General features: G+C 41.1%; 1 protein-coding gene across 5 annotated transcripts in view; it reads right to left on the reverse strand.

The window, feature by feature from the left end:
- Window positions 1-5,783: 5,783 nt before the first annotated feature.
- FILIP1 (filamin A interacting protein 1) overlaps window positions 5,784-22,409 on the reverse strand; it is a 209,337-nt gene continuing 192,711 nt past the window's right edge. For 4 of the 5 annotated variants that reach the window (XM_040349970.1, XM_040349971.1, XM_040349973.1 and 1 more), the window contains 3 exons: window positions 18,897-21,705; window positions 11,145-11,366; window positions 5,784-6,243 (listed from right to left, as the gene is read on the reverse strand). In XM_040349970.1, coding sequence (XP_040205904.1) covers window positions 11,160-11,366; window positions 18,897-21,705 — 3,016 coding nt within the window. In that variant the 3' untranslated portion in view covers window positions 5,784-6,243; window positions 11,145-11,159. The remainder of the gene's footprint in view (window positions 6,244-11,144; window positions 11,367-18,896; window positions 21,706-22,409) is intronic. The other variant, XM_040349972.1, reaches the window with a different exon arrangement.

Below are 22,409 nucleotides of genomic sequence, written 5' to 3' on the forward strand. Positions count from 1 at the left end.
GTGCGAATTTGGAGACCTGGGAGAACTTCCGGGTGAGAGGAGAGTGGGGGAGAATTGTATTGAGCTGAATGAGAGAAACTCCTGCAGAGAACTGAACACATGTGCGAATTAGATGCGTCCCCATAGAAGATAATGGGACTGAATTCGCACCGCAAGACATAAAAACCGCATGCGGTTTGGAGGCAATACGCAGTGCGGATGCATCGCACATATGTGAACCAGCCTCATTGAAAACAATGTATTTTGAAATGTCCTGCGAATTAGATGCGGTTTAAACCGCACTCAATTCGCATAGGTGTGAACCTGGCCTAAGACAGGAATGTGACTCAGAACAGGGCCCCATAGGAGGGTAAGGGGGGGCACTATGCACGCCACATTACTATTCTCTTTGGAGCGCTCAAAGGTGTCCCAGGTCTGTTACAATCCTATAGTGTATGCTAAAAAAAATAAAAAATTATGTGTGCCGCTAAAGTGTTCAGGTTTGGCTTGAAGAAAAAGTAGCAACCCTAATCATACTACTGGCTGAGCTTACGTTCAAATCCTTTGTTAGTTAAAATAGTTACTATTTATATATTTAAAGTTAATCTTAAAGTATAACTAAAGGCAAAACATTTTTGGGGGATTTTGGATATAGTGGCAAGGGATTAGGGCACCTGTCAGTTTTTATTACTGTCTGTGCTCCCGTTAAGGAGATCTCCCCTCTCTATTTTTCCTGCTTACCATTATTATTAAACGTGAAAGTAAAAGAAAATCCCAACTTTTGGGTTGTCCCCAGAAAAGTAATAGAGGGGAAATCTTTCAATAGGAAAATCAGTTCTGGTGACCTGGGGGTCCTCAATAAATTCCCTTAATTTGCAGGGATTTCCTCTCACTTCCGGTTTGGCTATGGGACAGGAAGTGAAGGGAAATCTTCGCAATGGCGCACAGATGGCAAAAAAATAAATAAAAAATCTGACAAGGTTTATAACCGTCCCTTGCTCTATCCAAAAAGAAAAAAATAAATATTTGCCTGTATTCCTACTTTAAAGCGGGGGTTCACCCTAAAAAAAAATATTTTTTTTCTACCATGCCATCCAGCATACTAGCGCGAGCTACAGTATGCCTTTATTTTATATTTTTGCGCCGTATTCACAGTTAAGTTTCAGACTCCCCGCGGGGAGTAGGCGTTCCTATGCAGAGGGGAACATGATTGACGGCCGGCTATGGCGCGTCACGCTTCCCGAAAATAGCCGAAATAGGACTTGGCTCTTCACGGCGCCTGCGCAGTCAGCTCCTAGTCTGTGCGCAGGCGCCGTATAGCGCCGTGAAGAGCCGAGTCCTACTCCGGCTATTTTCGGGAAGCGTGACGCGCCATAGCCGGCCGTCAATCATGTTCCCCTCTGCATAGAAACTTAACTAAGGGATTAAACTGTGAGTACGGCGCAAAAAAAATAAAATAAAGGCATACTGTAGCTCACGCTAGTATTCTGGATGGCATGGTAGAAACTTGTTTTTTAGGGTGAACCTCCGCTTTAAGCTGCTTGGCTGGAGGTCAGTATAAACAAGAAAGCACAATGTGTGATATATAGTGTACACATTGGACCCGCAACAGATTAAAGTCAGCAGTGGTACCATAAAATATGCACCTTTGCTGCACCTTGCTTGGCAAAGTTTGGGGTTGTTTTCAAATATGGCAGGGGGGTTTCATATGTAGTTGCAGCACAGTGGCTTAGGCCGGGTACACACGGACAAACATGTATGGTGAAAGCGGTCCGTCGGACCGTTTTCACCATACATGTCTGCCAGAGGGCTTCTGTACGATGGTTGTACACACCATCGTACAGAAGTCCGCGCGTAAACAATACGCGGGGCGTGTCCGCGGTGTCGCCGCGTCGATGACGCGGTGTCGCCGCGACAATGACGCGGCGACGTGGGCGGCCCGCCTTTAAAATGCTTCCACGCATGCGTCGAAGTCATTCGACGCATGCGAGGGACGGCGGGCGCCTGGACATGTACGGTAGGTCTGTACTGACGACCGTACATGTCCGAGCGGGCTGAATTCCAGCGGACTGTTTTAAAACAAGTCCAGGAATATTTGTCTGCTGGGAAAAGGCCCGGCGGGCAAATGTTTGCTGGAATTCGGCCCGCTCGCGCCCACACACGACCAAACATGTCTGCTGAAACTGGCCTGCGGGCCAGTTTCAGCAGACATGTTTGCTCGTGAGTATGGGGCCTTAGAGGTTAGCACTTATGCCTTGCAGCACATCCCAGCCAGGACAATACCTGCATGGAGCTTGCATGTTCTCCCTATGTTTGTGTGTGTGTTTCCTTTAAATTCTCTGGTTTCCGCCCACATACCAAAAACATGCTGGTAGGTTAATTGGCTCCTGTCTACAGTATATTAGCCCAAGTATGTGTGTGAGATAGTAATGTCAGATTGTAAGATCTTTGAGGGCAGGAACTGATGTAAAGTGCTGTATAAATTGATGGCACTATAAATACCTAAAATAAATAATGCATGCTTTTCATTTTCTGTGTTGGAACGGTTATACCTTTTGCAAAAAAAAAAATGAATTTTAATGTAAATATATTACACACATCAATGGTTGAATAGATAATATCTGCCAGTGGTTCTCCTAGAATTAGAGCAGACTATGAATGGGATCTGCACCAGCAGGCAATATATGCTCAGGGTTAAAGCGTATCAAAACCCAGAAGCAAAATTTTTATATATTGCAGCTTACCACGTCTTAAGACCCATATACACGATCTGACTTTTTGACAACAACGGTTCGACGGACATGTTTTATCGGACAATCCAATCGTGTGTAGGCTTCATCGGACAATTGTTTTCGTTTTTTTCAATGGGGGAAATGTACGCTGTGCATGCTCTCAAACTTTCTGGGAACAAATGTCCGATAGAGGATAATCCTATCATGTGTACACAAGTCCATCGGGCTAAAGTCCAATGTACACACACCCATGCTCAGAACCAATGCTAAAGATCAAACAACAATAGCAGAAGTTGCCGAAAGGGTGGCGGTAAAGAGCTGAAAAAACACATGATTTGATGAATGTTGGCTGAAAAAGTTCTGCCGTGTGTATGCATACCAAGTTCATGGCCAACGCCCCTTCAGACCAAAATCCACGGAAAAGTCAGATGGAAGTCCAATCGTGTGTATGAGGCTTTAGATATAGTTGCAGACCTTTTTTTCATTATTTTTGGGGTGTTTACAATAATTAGCATAAAATTAGTTTAAAACATTTATCCCAAAAAATATATAAAAAGATTGCTGTAACTTCTGAGGCCCTGTACACACGATAGAACATGTCCGATGAAAACGCTCCGCGGACCGTTTTCATCGGACATGTCTGCTGGGAGATTTTGGTCTGATGGCTGTACACACCATCAAACCGAAATCCCCGCAGACAGACAGCGCGGTGACTTGGCGGTGACGTTGACGCCGCCACGTCACCAAACCAGGAAGTAAAATACTTCCACGAATGCGTCAAATCCATTCGACGCATGCGGGAGATTTCTGTCCGCTGGTTAGGTGTACTAACCAGCGGACATGTCGGACGGACGGGTTTCCAGCAGACAAGTTTTAAAGCATGCTTTAAAACTTTTGTCTGCTGGAAACCTGTCTGCTAGGCTGTACACACGGTCGGATCTGTCCGCTGAAACTGGTCTGCGGACCAGTTTCAGCAGACATGTTCGGTCGTGTGTACAAGGCCTTAAGGATTGGTTCACACTGGAACCGGCTATGGATTCTCCGGTTTAGGGACAAATCAGGGACGAATCTTTGCCTGAATTCGGAGCCAAAGATGCACAGCGTTCTTCTGTGCAGTGCGCTCCGCAGCCGCCTCGGAGATTTGTGAACCGGCTCCATAGAGAGCCGGTCACATTCTCCTGCTATGCAATTCCCTGAACCCAGGCTTAAAAAAATGTCAGCTGGAGTTTGACTTTAATTTGTTACTCAAGTCTGCTAAACCTTCTTCACATGTTGACAATGCTGACGCGGAAAGTGTGTCACAGGCCAGATCACCAGGTAAGAATAAAAGGAAACAAAAGCCTAAAAAAAAAAAGATGCAGCCACCACATTTAAGGACTGGTAAACTGCAATATATTTATAGTTTCCTCTTGTTTAAAGTGGTTGTATAGTATTTTTTTTTACTTTTACCTACAGGTAAGCCTATAATAAGGCTTACCTGTAGGTAAAAAGAATATCTCCTAAACCTGTACAGTTTAGGAGATATTCCCCTTGCAATGAGCTTTGGGGATTCTCGGCTGAAAGCCTGGCAGACGCCGGACCTTGCCGGAAAGAAGTCTCATGCGCGGGAGTGACGACATTGCGGCTCCAGCCACTCACAGCACTGGAGCCGTGATACCCGGAAGACACGCCAAGGCAAAATGTCATCTCCCTTGGCATGGACCGGGTGAGATACTGACGCCTCGTTCTAAGGTAAGTATTTCATAATGAGCTAGTAGGCAGTGCATACTAACTCATTATGCCTTTTGCCTTACAGGTGTACCAAAAAAAAAAAGTGTATACAACCGCTTTAAGTATCTTATCATAATTTTTGTGAATTAGAATTGTTCCACTTGGAAATTATTTTTATTTATAGTATACAGGATATTGGAAACTGTACAGCACCCACTATCTGTGGCCACTGGTCACATGTCTAAATCTGGTCAAGTAAATTTCTGTTGTTGTACATTAACCACTTGCTTACTGGGCACATAAACCCCCTTCGTGCCCAGGCGAAATTTCAGCTTCCGGCACTGCGTCGCTTTAACTGACAATTGCGCGGTCGTGCGACGTGGCTCCCAAACAAAATTGACGTCCTTTTTTTCCCACAAATAGAGCTTTCTTTTGGTGGTATTTGATCACCTCTCCGGTTTTAATTTTTTGCGCTATAAACAAAAAAAGAGCAACAATTTTGAAAAAAAACCCACAATAATTTTTACTTTTTTCTATAATAAATATCCCAATTAAAAAAAAAATTCTCAGTTTAGGCCGATACGTATTCTTCTACGCAATAAGCGACTGGTTTGCGCAAAAGTTATAGTGCCTACAAAATAGGGGACAGAATTATGATTTTTTTTTATTATTTTTTTTTACTAGTAATAGCGGCGATCTGCGATTTTTATTGGGACTGCGACATTACGGCAGACATATCGGACACTTTTGACACATTTTTGGGACCATTCACATTTATACAGCGAACACTGCTATAAAAATGCATTGATTACTGTGTAAATGTGACTGGCAGTGAAGGGGTTAACACTAGGGGGCGAGGAAGGGGTTAAATGTGTAAACTGGGAGTGTTTCTAACTGTGTGTGGGGGGCGATTGACTGAGGGAGGTGACCGATGCTGTGTCCCTATGTACAAGGGACACAGATCGGTCTCCTCTCTCCCTGACAGGACGTGAATCTGTGTGTTTACACACACAGATCCACGTCCTTGTCTGTGTATCCGCCGATCGTGGGTGCTTGGCGGACATTGCGGCGGCCAGGCACGCGCATCGGCACTTCAGTGATGCCCCCCAGTGGCCGGAGGAGCGGAGGACGTCCATAGACGTCCTCCTGGCAATTGAGAGCCACCTTGCGGCCGACTTTTGACAATTGGCCGGATGCAAAGTGGTTAAAACATGTGTGCTCAGTAGAATTTTCCTTTCAACTAAGTTCTATGACTTTAAGCACAGTTACACAATGTTAATAATTAAAGCTTTCAGTTTTACCTCTTGTAATAAATATATAAATTCCCACACAAATACCAAACATTTGCTTACTTACACATACTTGAATTTGAATTTTTTATTTGAACCACATTTACTCCTTCATTTATTTAACCTGTACACATAAAGGTGCTCCTTTAAATAATTATTTCAGATTATAGCATTCTATTTTGGTAGACAACTGTCAAAGCCATTTTAATATGAAAAATACAATATTTGTGAAAAGCCACTTGAAAAAAAAAAAAATCCAGAAAAATATAAAATAAGTTAAAATTCTCGCCAAGAAATAATTCCTTTAAAAATTACTTTCCACAAAATTCTGCAGATTTGGGATATTTTTTTCCCAAATATAAAAAAAAGACATAATTTCTTTAATGTGTCAGTAGCATAGTCAGAAATCAAGGTCTTGTTAAACATCCCAGAAAACATTCATGAGAGGTTGAGTTCAGTAGAAGTGCATCGATTCATGTTTCCATGTTCATATCATCTAGTGTTCATGCGTACCTGATGGATAATAATGCTCTCTGGAAAAGAAAAAATTGGATTGCTTTAAATTTCTTATGAAACAACAGTTAAATGTGAGCAAGCTGTCCTAGTAATCTGAACAAGAATAATTGAGCTTTTTGGGTGTTGTTAGCTTACATACTAATATTGTCTAATATTTTCTGCTATGCTGTGAGATAGAATAAGAAGCCACAGACCTTAAGAGATCGTAAACAACTCCTTTAATGCTCATCTCCTTCCAAAATTTTAAATAGAGTGGCAAAGTTTAAAAAAAAAAAACATTAACCTCTTAAGGCCAGCCTTATCCCCTTCACACCAATGTAACACAAATATGTGTCCTCGGCTTGAAGGGGTTGTACTGGGGTGATGAGCGCAGCTAAAGCCAACGGTCGGCTTTCTTGTAATAACTGCTGTGGCTAAAATCCTCTTGGCTGTTATCGCAAGCAGCGGGAGGTGATGTTCCCCCTCCCGCCATTTTCCCCCCTGACTCGCCTGGGCTCACCCGTCCCACCGGGATGCCCGAGCGACCAGCTGGCACGTCCGCCGGTTGTCCAGAGACCCAAACAAAGCCAAATCGGCTTGGATCGAGTCTCAGGTCTAGTAACCCAGAAGTGCTGTTATGACATCACTTCAGGTTTACAGAAGACTTAAAGGCCCCAAATTTACAAAATATGACAGCATTCAAAGTTGCCAAACTTGGCATTTTTAAGGCTTTTAAGTGCAAAGGAGGGATTTGGGGTGTTATAGACCCCAGATCCCTTCATAAAGAGTACCTGTTTCTGCCTATTACTGCCTATAATGTTTACATTCCTTGTGACAGCAATAAATGTGATCAGGAAAAAAAAAAAATTAAGGGGACAGTGTAAAAAAAAAAAATGTAAGCGCCCCATCCCTCAGTACTCACAGCAAGAAGTGAACACATACATAAGTCGCACCCACAAATATAAACAGTGTTCAAACCACACATGTGAGGTATTGCCATGACCGTTAGAGCAAGAGCAATAGTTCTAGCACAAGAACTCCTCTCTAACTCTAAAATGGTAACCTGTAGACATTTTTAAAGCATCACCTATGGAGATTTTTAAGTACCATAGATTGTTACACAAGTGTGCTCAGTTTTAAAGCATGTACAGATGTACTACTTTGAGGATGTGTTGGAACATTGTAGATCAGCATTTAGGTGTATTCATAGTACCTACATCTTCTACCAGATATCAGCTTTTTTTTCTGTAACTCTAAATGTCAATGTCAAGTTGTAGGAATCTTTTTACGTACAGTATATTTATATATATTCTTTTCTTTTCTCCAGGTATCAATAATTAGCAGTCCTGGCAATAAATCCTCCCCTACTCAGCTCCAAAATACATTATTTTATAGACAGTGTTGTGCCCTAAGAGGTAATGGCTGCAAAAATAACCAAAAGTGTAACATAGGTAACTATTGAGGGTGTAACACAAACAAGAAGATTACTTTTGAGCACCGTATATTGATATTTTTTTGATGTAGCTGACAATGGTATGACATGACATTACATGCTATTTTCCTTATTGTCTATGTGGAAAACATTTCAGTTGTTAATTACTTATATAAAGGCCACAGGTTAGAGGGCATGGGAGGTTTTTGCTTCCTGGCTGCTTTCACACACTTTTAATAGATGTATGTTACTATACTGAAAACATTTAAAATTCGGCTAAAACTGTGCCTTGAAAAAGTATTTATGCCCCTTGAAATTTTCCACATTTTGTCATGTTACAACCAAAAATGTAAATGTATTTTATTGGGACTTTATGTGATAGACCAACACAAATTGGCACATAATTGTGAAGTGGAAGGAAAAAGATAAATAGTTTTCAACATTTTTTTACAAATAAATATCTGAAAAGTGTGGCATGCATTTGTAACTCTTTGGCCTAAAAGCAAAATGCTATGTGTAGCGGAAAACTAACACTGCACATCACCCTGAACACACCATCCCCACCGTGAAACATGGTGGCGGCAGCAGCACGTTGTGAGGCTGCTTTTATTAAGCAGGGACAGGGAAGCTGGTCAGAGTTGATGGGAAGATGGGTGGAGCCAAATACAGGGCGATCTTAGAAGAAAACCTGTTAGAGTCTGCAAAAGACTTGAGACTGGGTGGAGTTTCACCTTCCAGCAGGACAACAACCCTAAACATTCAGTCAGAACTACAATGGTATGGTTTAGATCAAAGCATATTCATGTGTTAGAATGGCCCAGTCCAAGTCCAGACCTAAATCCAATTGAGAATATGTGGCAAGACTTGAAAATTGCTGTTCACAGAAGCTTTCCATCCAATATGACAGAGCTTGAGCTATTTTGCAAAGAAGAATGGGCAAACATGTCATTCTCTAGATGTGAAAAACTGGTAGAGAAATACCTAAAAAGAGTTGCAGCTGTAATTGCAGCGACAGATGGTTCTACAAAGTATTGACTCAGGGGGGCTGAATACTAATGCATGCCACACTTTGCAGATATTTATTTGTAAAAAATAAATTGAAAATCATTTGCCTTCCACTTCACAATTATGTGCCACTTTGTGTTGGTCTATCACATTAAAATCCCATTAAAAACCATTTAATTTTTGGTTGTAACATGACAAAATGTGGAAAAGGGGGTATGAATACTTTTTCATGGCACTGTATATAGATTAAGGGACATTCAGAAATCAGATCAACACAATTCAAATGGTGTAGGCTTTTAGACATGAACATATCATTTTTAGATTCCAGCTGGGAACAAAGGGTACATTTTACAATACAGAAAAAATATTTGTAATCATGAATTCATTTACTTTCCAAAACGTGTACTGCAATTCAGTGAAAAGAGAATTCAATATAAATATCAATGTCATTTTGTTTTCCATTTATAGAGAGGATAAAAAATAAAATAAAAATGTGTTTCTTATTTATTAGTAAAGGAATTTTAACACTTGTAAAGGTAATTTAACCAAAGAGAAACTGTTTTCAAATTAGAACACAGTCAATCAGAAGAGGGCAGCATTTCATAAGTTTGTGGAAAGTAAACTGAATGTTGCTATGCTAATCATGCAGATCACATGTAACTAGAGAGCAATGCAGTACACAGGCATATGCATGCCACATGGAAAAATCATATCCCTTCACCTGGCATGCAGGTCAACACATGCTGTGCTACAGATCCATTTTCTATAAACATTTCTATACTGTAAAACAACAAATCTTCTTAAAAGCAATGAATTCAATTCAATTCAATACAACTCTTCTGTGCAAGTAACCAATAAGAGGAAAGTAGGAGTGGCATGCTGCACGGAATTTCTGTAGAAAAACTTTAAGTATAATAAAGCATGCTCTGTGCCAGTTCAAATACTCGTAAGCACATTGCACTGTGTTTGCCTACATAATAGTTCCATATACTGTACATGCAACAGGTTGACTCACATCTGTAATGTAACAAGTTTCATTATGTGAGGTATCTGTTTAGAAATACATGTATGTGCTGTTTTCAGGTGGCAGGTGCCCTTGAATGCTGTACTGGCATATTTTTGGTTCACATCTATCCAGTTGATGCATTTTTCAGGCATGTGTTACAGTGCGCTTTGCGTTTTTAAGCTTGTGTTTTTGATGTGCTTTTGCATGCAGTTTTCATGCCTTTTTGCGTTTTTCCCACTTAAAAAATGCTATAAAGCTGGTTGCTAAGGAGTGGGCTGGGAAGCCATCTGCCGCATTCTTAACAACTGAAGACAGCTGAATGTAAACAAATTTTTTTCGCAAAAATGTACCTTATATTCATCCACATGGGGGGGCAGGATCAGGGGACCCCCTTGTCAAAGGGGGCTTTAAGATTCTGATAAATCCCCACACCCACAGACCCCCTCAAGCACAACCCGTGGTTGTGGGGAAGAGGCCCTTGTCCCCATCATCATGTTGAGGGTATGCGGTCAGGTATGGTTCTGGAGGGGGGGGGAGACACTCGCTCATCCCCTCCCTTTCCTGACCGACTGGGCTGCATGCTCGGATAAGGGTCTGGTGTGGATTTGGAGGGGACCCCATGCCACTGACAGCTGATGACTCATCAGTTGTTAAGGATGTGGCGGCTGACTTCCCAGCCCGCTCCCTAGCAACCCGCTATACAGTGTTTTTAAAGGGAGAAAAACGGGTAGGTGTAAACGTAGGGTAAATGCCAGTTTACCACTTTGGGCTGTGCCATCATAGGATATGGCAATTTAAAACTTAAAACTTTTCTTAGTTTTGTAGAGAATAGGTAAGGGTCAAAAGCCTTTAGGTTATTTTGCATTCTTTGCCCTGGTACTGGATTTCCCTTCACTTCCTATCTTGAAGGCAGAAGAGGATATGAGAAAAAATCTTTCCAATGTGAGGAAAATTTTAGTTTCTAGAAAGTTTTCACAAACATTTGCCCTACGGCAAAATCTGCCCTTCCTTTCTGTTCTCATGACAACTCTAAACTGTAGATTTCCCTGTCTCTCTAGATGACAGTGGGAACAAGTAGAGAGGTTAATCTGCCCGGCAAGGTCACAGGCCACACTGAATACTTAACAGAGAGTCAAATCTTTCCCAATTCTATCCAAAACTATGGAAAAGTTGTGCCTTTACATGCACTTTAGGTCTATCAATTGACAGAATAAAGCCAAAAAGAATTATTGGAACCGTTCCTACTCGCTCATGATCGTCTGAAACAATGTTTTACAGTATAGAAAAAGTTCTACTAATCTAACTTTGAGACACATGGTTTTTTTTTTTAATTTTGTTATTTTTAACAACTAGATGACAAAAAGTCAATGGCTCACCAGCCTGCAGGTCCTTTGAGCAGCAGAGAGGTGAACAAAGAAGTCATTGATTAGTACAGATCTAAGAACTTTGATAAACAGGGAACTGCATTTCATGGTAGCAGAACCACCTGCACATACCCCTGAGGCTTAGCCTCAGCCCTTCCCCCCTCCCAGAGGGGCAGAGCTGCTGGCTGGCGACTTCTTCAATTCTATTTTCATAGACTGACTCTCGCCACGTGGCTCAAATTTTGAATGATTTCCTGCTCCTGGCACTGCCATTATTGGCTTTACTGCTTTCATACCTTTTGCCATGGGAATGCGGGTAGGGGTGTGGCGTTGGGATGACCCATCCTGTGTTGTCTTAAAAAAAAAACACAAAAATAGCTTTACAATCTATACATTTTCTTCAAACAACTTATGAAAAAGAACACAATCACACATACAGTATTTAAGTAGTCAGTTATATCTTCTGGAAATCAACTTGAACAAAATCATTAATCTATCTGAATATGGATTAACAGCAATTTATTAAATGCATGAATAAAGTACAGTGTATTTAAAGCCAAAACTTAATTTTTCATTTTGGATAGAGTAAGGAATGGTAACATTTCTGGCAGGATTTTTTTTATATCTTTGTCCCATTGCAAGATGCAACAGGAATTGATAGAAAATCTTGCCAAACTATAGGGAACACCCTCTTAGACACTTGTCACTAGAACAGTTGTACTTATTTAAAAATTTCCTCTCTATTCCTGTTCTTGTGACATCTCAAAAGTCTGGATTTCTCCTCACTTTTAGTCCTAGTGGCAAGGGTCACCAGGAAAAAAATAGAGAGGATAAATACCTATAATGGGGCACAGACAGCAATAAAAACCTGACTGGTGTTCTATACTTTTGGATGAGTGGAGAAAGATTAGTACCCCTGTGAGCATTTTACTGCTGTTTGGGGATATTTTCTCCCTACAATGTTTTCCCATGCAGGAAGTGAGGCTAACACTCAAGCAACAACATATTTATGTCCCTGTTGCAGGAATTCTCTTAGTTGCTGTCTGTTGTAATATGTGTCAGCAGGACAGTAAGTGGATGTAAATTCCAATAATGGACCTCAAACAGCAGTGAAAACCAGGCATTGTTATAGTCCTTGCCAACATTTTCCATGGCAAAGAACTCTCTAAGGATATGAAAAAAAGAATTGTTGCTCTACATAAAGATGGCATAGGCCAGGTATATGCAATTAGCGGACCTCTGCCTCCGGGTGTCATGCTTGTAGCTGTCAGAGTCTTGCTATACCTCATGGAACTTGTAGTTCTGCAACAGATGGATTTCCGCTAATAGTATATCCCTGGCCTAGGCTATAAGAAGATTGCCATGACCCCGAAACTGAGTGGCCAAGACTATACAGCAGTTTAACAAGACAGGTTCCACTCAGAACAGGCCTCACCATGGTCAACAAGAGAAGTTGAGTGCACCTGCTTAGCGTCATATCCAGAGGTTGTCTTTGGGAAATAAACGTATGAGTGCTGCCAGCATTGCTGCAGAGGTTGTAGGGGTGGGGGGGTCATCCTGTCAGTGCTCAGACCATACGCTGCACACTGCATCAAATTGGTCTGCATGACTGTCGTCCCAGAAGGAAGCCTCTTCTAAAGATGATGCACAAGAAAGCCTGCAAATCGTTTGCTGAAGACAAGCAGACTAAGGACATGGATTACTGGAAAAATGTCCTCTTGTCTGATGAGACCAAGATAAACGTATTTGGTTCAGATGGTGTCAAGCTTGTGTGGGGCAACCAGGTGAGGTGTACAAAGACAAGTGTATCTTGCCTACAGTCAAGCATGGTGGTGGGAGTGTCATGGTCTGGGGTTGCATGAGTGCTGCCGGTACTGGGGAGCTACAGTTCATTGAGGGAATGATCCCCTCCCTTCGGAGACTGGGCCGCAGGGCAGTATTTCAACATGATAACGACCCCTAACACCCCTCCAAGATGACCACTGCCTAGCTAAAGAAGCTGAGGGTAAAGGTGATGGACTGGCTAAGCATCTCTCCAGACCTAAACCCTATTGAGAATCTGTGGGGCATTCTCAAATGGAAGGTGGAGGAGCGCAAGGTCTCTAACATCCACCAGCTCTGTGATGTCATCATGGAGGAGTGTAAGAGGAATCCAGTGGCAACCTGTGGAGTTATGGTGAACTCCATGCCCAAGAAGTTAAGGCAGTGCTGTTAAATAATGGTGGCCAAACCAAATATTGACACTTTGGGCCCAATTTGGACATTTTCACTTAGGGGTGTACTCACTTTTGTTGCCAGCGGTTTAGCCAGCAGTGGCTGTGTGTTGAGTTATTTTGAGGGGACAGCACATTTACACTTACAAGCTGTACACTCAATACTTTTCATTATAGCAAAGTGTAATTTCTTCAATGTTGTCACATTAAAAGATATAATAAAATATTTACAAAAATGTTTTTGGTGTACTCTATTTTGTGAGATACTGTATATGAGAGAGAATTATTAGGGAGAAAGGAATTTGGTGTGACCGTGTGTATGCAAGACAAGTTTGAGCCAAATTTACAATTGAAAAAAATCCACAGTTTTCTTGTCAGAATTTCCGATCGTGTGTACGCGGCTTTTAGGTTTAGCACCAACCAGAATTTTTGCAAAATTTAAAAAATGCTAAACAATATTCTGTGGATTAGTAAATTATTATATTTACATACAATGTCAAATTACATTATTGTTCAACCATTTGGAAGACATTGGAAAAATCCATATTCACTTCATTGATGAATTCAAGCTGTAAAGCCCTGTACACACGGGCAAGAATCTCTTCAGGAAAAAAATGTTGTTTTCCCTGACGAGATTCTTGGCAAGAATCTCTTGCCGCCCGAGTGTACAGACTCTCGTTTCAAAAGAACCGCGGTTCTCTTGAAAAGAAAGAATGAGGTGACGTCATCGCGTATGACGAGCATGTGCTCGTCACATTCAATTCCATCGCGGCCATCTTGCTTCACCCTACATATGTCGTGGAAGCTACCGCGCATGCGTCAAAGTCATTTCGAGAATGCGCAGGTTTCCACGGCGACAGGTAAGTATACACACTCTCGGGTTTCTCGTCGGGAAACAGGCCGACAAGAATCTTGACGAGAAAAAAGAGCGCAGGTTCTCTTTTTTTCTCGTCGAGATTCTGGACAGATTTCCTGACGAGAAACCTGAAAGCCTCGTACACACGAACGGGATCCTTGCTGGTTTTTGCCGAGAAAACCGGTCGTGTGGACCAACTTTTATTATCAGCATGGGATCTTTCAGTGGGCCCCATGAATAAGAAGACTCTTATAATATGCTTTTTAGATTAGTAAAGTAAAGAAAAACTATGTATCATGATATCTGGAAACAATAAAACAATTATTTTGTAGATAAAGTGCACTTTTTTGATCTAAAAAAAAAAAAACTCTGTTTAATAAATTGTATTGTACGGAAAAAGTCACTGACATTAACATCCACAGAAGTGCACTAAATTCAAGCTATGATCACACATTTTACATTGTAAGATATTGAGGCTGTGGTAACTGGAATTTGGAGGCTGGTGGCTAAATATTGTGAGTTGCATTGAATAGCCATGCAAGCAACATGTTCTGTGCAGAAATTTAGTAAATAAAAAAATAAATAAAGGGGATATGACTTTAAATGAGTGTAGACAAAGGACCTGGAAAACTGGCGCCCTTCAAAGAAATTCACCATTTAAATCAAAATGTTATATTTGGTAGTATAAATTGGTCTATGACCGTAGCCAGCACAATGAATGTGCCCAGGATATTAGCGATCCAAATTTAGCTTTTAGAACATTTTACAAAACAGCAGTAAACTATGCATTTTGGACGATATACCGGTCTGCTAATCCTGGTGTCAGACATGCTGGCTACATAGTTGCTGTTTCTGTGACAGCACAGTAGCAGCACTATGCTGTTCTCTATTGTGGTAAAGGCAGACCCAACTGCTTGGATTAGTTAAAGATTGTCCCATGAGCAAATTGACTTGTACACAATCATTTTTTCCTAGTAAACCTTTTGTTGGCAACTTGAACCTTAAAGTGGTATTAAACCCAAAACCAAAAATGTTATATATTGTAGCTTATCATTTGATGTGGTGGGTGCATTTTTTACACGTTTCCTTTTTCTGTTTATCTGTGCCCCCATTCTAGATAAGTGAGCACAGGGGGCACAGCAGACAGCAGCATTGTCAGTCTAGGAGGAGGAGAGTTCTATATGTAATAGCAGATTTAAGTACACTAACAAGCTGAAGCCAAACTTCAACTCACACTTTGTAATCAGTTCCGCAAACAGTATTGTTTCCCTTTTAGGATGAAAGTTTTACAAAATCTGATCATTGTAACCACCTGTAATAGGGTTATCTACCTTATCCACCTGTAATGGTTTGTCTTAGGCCTCGTACACACGACCGTTTTCCTCGACAGAATCCATCAAGAAACTTGGTGGCAGAGCTTTTTTGCCGAGGAAAACGGTCGTGTGTATGCTTTTAATCAAAAAAACTGTCGAGGAACTCGACGAGGAAAAAAGAGAACAAGTTCTCTTTTTCCTCGACGGGAGTCTCAATTTCCTCGTCGTGTTCCTCGTCGGGCTGGTTTTCAACGGGAAACATGATCGTGTGTATGCTTAGAAACCCGCGCATGCACAGAATAAAGTATGAGACGGGAGCGCACCTTTGGTAAAAGTAGCGTTTGTAATGGAGATAGCACATTCGTCACACTGTAACAGACTGAAAAGTGCAAATCGTCTCTTACCAAACTTTTACTTAACACGCAGTAACATGAGATTAGCAAAAGCAGCCCCAAGGGTTGTGCCAGTGGAATCGAACTTCCCCTGCCGTTGTATGTGTTGTACGTCACTGCGTTTGAGAACGACGAGATTTTGGTCTTGACAGTGTGTACACAAAGAAAGCTTGTCAAGTTTATCCACAAGCCTAACAAGGAACTCGCCGAGGAAAACGATTTGTCTTTTCCGACGAGTTCCTCGGTCGTGTGTACGAGGCCTCATCCCTGTAAATTGATATATATCTGGAAGAGAGCTTGTTCTTTTGAAAAACAACTGACTTAGTGGCCGAATCACCAGATGAAAAAAAAAAAGAAAGAAAGCCTAAAAAGAAAAACGAATGCAACCATCACATCTAAGAATTGGCAAGCTGCAATATAATAAATGGTTTGATTTTGGGTTTAATAATGCCTTAATACAATAAAAGCTGAACTTAAGGTCATTGTAAATGCTCAATATATTCTATGCATGAAGGTAAAAAGCCTTCTGTGTGCAGAAGCCCCCCCAGCCTCCCTAAAACCTACCGGAGCCCCACCTCGATCCAGTGGTGTGCATGAGAGCCCCAGCTCCTCCAGGTCTCTCCCTCTTCATTGGTGCCATTGGCTCCCACTACACAACCACAATCACAATCAGTGAGCCAATGAAGAGAGAGCGGGGGTGGGGACAAACCATGTTCCATGTGTGAATGGGAGCGAGCGTCGTGTGTTCCCATAGCAAGCTTCTTGCTATGGGGGCACTAGGCAGAAGGAAGGAGCCAGAAGCACCAGCAGGGGAGTCAAGAAAAGGATGATTGGGGCTGCTCTGTGCAAAACAATTGCACAGAGCAGGTATGTAAGAGCCAGTTCACACTGGGGAAGCACGACTTGCCGAGCGACTCGGCAAGGCGATCTGCCCACGACTTCAGAGGCGACTTGCAAAATGACTTCTGTATTGAAGTCAATGCAAGTCGCCCTGAAGTCGCCCCAAAGTAGTACAGGAACCTTTTTCTAAGTCGGAGCGACTTGAGTCGCTCCTATTAGAACGGTTCCATAGTAAAGAGCGGAGTGCGACTTGTCGGGTGAGTCGCCCCTGTGTGAACGGGCTCTAAGACATATTTGTTATTTTTAAACAGAAAACAAAATCTACCTTTAATTTAAAATTTAAGGTAAAAAGATAAATACACAGTTGACAGACATACCATATACAGTATGTGAATGGTTTTACCTGCCAAATGATATGTAATTTTATCCAGCCAGTCTTGTAAAATAAAGATGTGCAGTCACCAGCACTCCAAGTAGAGGCACTTATCATGTTTATTGTGAAGACAGCATCACATAAGGCATAATGTGTGAAATGCATATTTCTGGAGTGCTGGTGACTTCACATCTTTGCATTTGGTTTTGGCACAGCACCATCTGTGACAATCACCTTGAGCACCTATCATTACAAGGTCAAGTACTGTAAGGAGTGCAAGACTTCATAGTCTTGTAAAACAGACATCACTACAAGAGTGTACCAACAGGTCCTGCAGACTACAGTGTGATACAGCCCAATCCTGTAACAACTCCTGCCTGTGCCTGGACAATGAATGAATAGAAGCATGTTGATGTGGCCATGTGAGCATATGCATAGTTCATATATGCTGCGGCCACGGCCTACAGTATGGGGTCCGTGCCTCCCTGTTCATCGATTTAGGTGTGATTTTTTGCCTGAATTCGCACCTGAATCAGAACCAAAGATGCACAGGAGCCTTTTTAAGTGAGTACTGCGGCTGCCCCGGAGCTGTGTGAACCGACTCCATTGAGAGCCGCTCACACTCTCCTGTCATGCGAATTGGATGTGGAGAAACCTGCATTCAATTTGCATAAGCGTGAACCCAGCCTCAGGCAAGCAAACCAAAGGAGCCTTGACCGCGGCTGCCCCGGAGCTGTGTGAATCGGCTCCATTGAGAGCCGTTTACACTCTCCTGTCATGTGAATTGGATGCGGCGAAAACTGCATCCAATTTGCATATGTGTGAACCCAGCCTCAGGCAAGCAAACTAAAAGAGCCTTGACTGACTCTGATTATTGATTCTCTGGGGTTGATTTACTAAAGACAAATAAGCCATTCTCTTTGGGGAGTTGCCAAAAAGGTTAGTTAATGTGATGACGTTCTGAAGACTTTTTAATCAGGTGCAAGAAAAAATGCTATTTTTAAAATTTTCCTTGCATGTGATTGAGTATTCGTTGCAAAATGAAACCTCCACATTTTCAAAGCTCTGGAACAAAGGGGGTTATTTATGAAAGGCAAATCCACTTTGCACTACAAGTGCAAACTACAAGTGCAAAGTGCACTTGAAATTGCACTGAAAGAGCACTTGGAAGTGCATTCGCTGTATATCTGAGGGGTAGATCTAAAATGAGGGGAAGCTCTGCTGATTTAATCATCCAATCATGTGCAAGCTAAAATGCTGTTTTTTATTTTCCTTGCATGTCCCCCTTGGATCTACAGCGACTGCACTTCCAAGTGCACTTTAAGTGCAATTTCAAGTTCATTTGAAAAATACAACTTCCTTTGCAAAATAAAGTCTATTTGCTTTATCAACCCCTCTGTGTCTGTCTGTTGTGCAGGACATTATGGCAGCTGGATATTAAGAAGGGTTCATTCAGGCTGCCTAAACTAATTACTATAACCAAAGGCATAACTTTTTTTGGAGAGGGACTAAACCACCTGTCAGTTTTTTGTGCCCCCATTAGGGAGATTCACCCTCTGCATTTTACCTGTTTACTGTTATCACCAAAAGTAAAATAAAATCCCATATTTTGATTTGTCACAAGAACAGAAATAGAGGGAAAATCTTCCTATTGGGACCCTATTTTTAGTGACCCTGGTAACTGTTACTTTGTAGGGATTTTCTTTCACTTCCTGATTGTCTATGGGACAAGAAGTAAAACAAAATCTACCGAAAGGGACAGAGAGGGCAAAAGAAAAAATACTGGCAGGGGTAATAACTGTCCTATACTCTATCCAAAATGGGAAAAAAAAGTTCAACATTGCAGAATAATTTAGGTTTACTATTCCTTTTATAGATTGCACTGCTTACTACTCACCACTGATTGGGTAGAACGTGTGGAAGATGTTGTAGCAGGAGTTATAGTTATAGAGCTGGTGACTTTATTTGTTGTAGATCTGGCGGACAGGTTGGTCTTAGGAGATCGAAGTACTGTGCCGGTAGCAACCTCTTTATTTTCTGTAGCAACATTTAAAGGTCTAACAGTTATGACAGGGGTGGCTCCTTCTGAGGAACTGCCAGGATTTCTTTTAAACTGGGAGCCTAAATGGATATGAATTTTATTATCCTCTGTTGTAATTATGTTGGCATTAGCATTGTATTTTCTAATGGGAGTTGGCACAGTCTGCTTTTCAGGGGTAACTTTAAATACAGCACGACCCATAGTCATTTCTTGTGCGTCTGGTGAAACAGATATCTCTGGAGATGCAGCAGATGTTGATACTGTGAGTATTTGAATTGGTGATGTAGGTCTGTCTCCAAAATTGGTTTTGACACCTTCTGTTGGTCTTTCCCGTGAGAAAGTGGTTATTGTCACAGGGGACATTGCTCTTTCTGGGGACATGGGGCTATCAGCACTTTTAACTTTCTGGCTCATGACAGCTGGAGAAGGAATAATTGTAATCCTTGGTTTCTGAGTGCCTAAAGTTGGTATTACTGTGGTACTTGAAAAAAAGTCCTCAGAAGATGGGCTAGTTATCTCCAAAGTAGCTGTGCTGTTTTCATGGTCTGGTGTTACTCTTATATGAAGAGGTTGACCTTGTTTTGGTGAGAGGAACACTTCACCATGGTGCCCTAGGCTAGCATTTGGACGAATTGCTCTTTCTGGTGTGACTGATGTACCATTTTCTCTTTTTTTCATCCAGGGGATCCATGATTTTCGCATATTGAGGTCATTTGATGCGGGTGGGTATCTTTCCGAAACAGGTGACCTCTCTGCTGGTTTTTTAAGTCCAACTTGCCTTAAATTACTCATAATATGATTTTCCTCTTGGAAGGATTTTCTGATGAACACTGCTGGGGTTTCTTCCTCAACTGATTCATTACTCAATACATCTGTCTGCACTCCTGTAGATGTCACAGGGACATCTACCATTCTTCTCCCATTCATGCTGGGCCTGATAGCTCGGCTGTATCGTTTTGATAGCTCTAACTCTTTTGTCAAATTTAGAACATCGTGTCCCATATTTTTGTTTTTATTTTCTTCCTCTATAAACCTTTTTTGAAGGACTGAATAATCAACTTGTAGCTGAGAATGCAGGTCTTCTTTGTTCATCATGTCATGAACCTTTTCTTTAAGTGCTTGAACCTCTGCTCTTATGTCTCTATTCTTAGCCTCCTCTACTCGGATTCTGTGCCTAAGTTCTGCCTCTTGACTTACAGCTTCTCCTTTCTCAATGGCTTTATTCTTTGCTGTTTGGTTTTTCAGCTCTTCAAGCTGTATGGAAAGTACATTAGCTCTGTCTTGCTCAGTTCTAAATTTTCTTTCTAGCTGATCATATTCATCCTCTGTCTTCATCAAGTCTCCCTCAACCACCTCCAGCTGTTGAAGGCGATTTCTAAGTCTCTCAATTTCTAAAAGCAGTTCTTTAGTCTTGTTGTCTTCATGGTGCACAGACTCAAAATTCTTTTTTGCCCTGCTACGTGCAGCTTCTCTTTCAGAAATTTCCATATTTTCTATTCTTTTCATGAGCAGTTCTACTTTGCAACTTAATTCACAATTTTTCTCATCCACACTTCTAAGTTTGCTGGTGGATTCATCTCTGTCATTTGTCAAGTTTGACACTTTTTCTTCCATTTCTGATTTCAATTTCAAAAGCTTTTTGCTTTCATCTATAAGCTTCTCTGTTACATCCATAACTTTACTTTGTTCAGTTTTTAAACTACTGTTTAGATCATCAACCTTTACTTCCTTTAGTTTTATCTTTTCCATCATGATCTTTCTTTCATCAACAAGCATCACAGTGAAAGATTTCAACTTTGTTAAATCATCCTTTAAACTGTGTTCTGCCTTTTCTAGTCTTCCCTCTACTGATTCTAGTTCTTTAACTCGAGTCTTCACCAATTCAACTTCTTTGGTCAGCTCTCTTGTTTGTGCTTTTTCTTTATCCAGCTTTACATAAAGCTGAGAGCATTCAGTTTTACTTTTCATGAAAGCTTCTTCTAATTTTTCTAATTCAGACATTCTTTTCTGCAGTTTTTCTACTTCCAGCTTTAACTCCCTGCTCTGATGTTCTTCTTCGTGTAGCTTCTTTTGTAGTTCTTTGCACTGTGTTTCTGTTTTTGTTATCTCCTCATCTTTTCCTTCCATTTCTAAAACTCGCTTTCGTAAGCTCTCTACTTCTGCCATTAAACTTGAATTTCCACATTCTCCTTTGGCAATTTTTTCTCTTAGTTCTTTCAACTCCTCCTCAGCTTTTAGAAGATTCCTATTTGCTTCTTCCAATTCTTCAATTTTACGATTGAGACCCACCAGCTTAAGTCGGAGCTGACGATTATTGGACTCCTGAGTGACCAGTTTCGTAGACATTTCTTCATGCTCTTGAGAATACTTGGAGGTTTTGTGCTCAAGTTCTAATTCCAATTTAATAACTTTCTGGCTGTCTTCGTTGGCTTTAGCACAGGCTGCTTTCAATTTTGCCTCTGCTTCTTGAAGCTGTGCAGTAAGGTCTTGTATCTTTTGGCTTTGTTGACCAAGCTGTTCAATATGCATTTGTCTTTCATCCACTAGCATTAGTGCAAATGACTTCAACTTTACCAATTCATCTCTAACTTTATTAAGTCTTTTGGTATATTCTTTGTCTTTCCGTACTTCATACGCTTTCTCCTGTTCCAGTAACTTCTTTAACCTATAAAAGAAGTAACACATCAATTTTAATATTTCTTACTAAAAGTACTGGCTAATGTTTTAATTTTGAAACTACACAGTTTTGTTACAGTAAATAAACCTGTGAAGTAAAGACTCCAAACCAATATATATATATATATATATATATATATATATATATATATATATATATATATATATACACACACCATTAGTTCCGGGATCACCATAGCAGTAATTGTCTTTATTTTCCAAAAGGCAACACAATACTTTCAGCAGCAAATGAACTTGGCTTCTCTTCAGCTCAGTAACATAAAATGAAGAATGCTTATTTTCATTATAATAACACAAAAGGGTCTCACTGACAACAGCTTTTTACCCACAGGAGCAGTGTTACAGTCTGAAAGCTTTTAAGGGTATTTTCCAACCCAGAGACAGGCCCAGATATATTACAGCTTTCATAGCTTCTCATAGGCACCTGTTAAAGACTCCTACATCTTATATGTGGAGTTACCCGACATATAAACACCTCCTGGTTAGTTAACCTGCTCATGCCCCTCAAAGGGATCATAATCCAAATAATAGAGAGATATTTCCCATCCTGTACATATCTACACCTGCCCCAACCTGTGACACCTTACAGTGGACTCAGGAGAAGGCATCTGCATTTTAATGCTGTCTCCAGGGTCTGGGCTTAATCACAAAACTATATTTCTGTAAAGAGAC

Source organism: Rana temporaria, chromosome 4, assembly GCF_905171775.1.
Source record: "Rana temporaria chromosome 4, aRanTem1.1, whole genome shotgun sequence".
NCBI classification, from domain to species: Eukaryota; Metazoa; Chordata; class Amphibia; order Anura; family Ranidae; genus Rana; species Rana temporaria.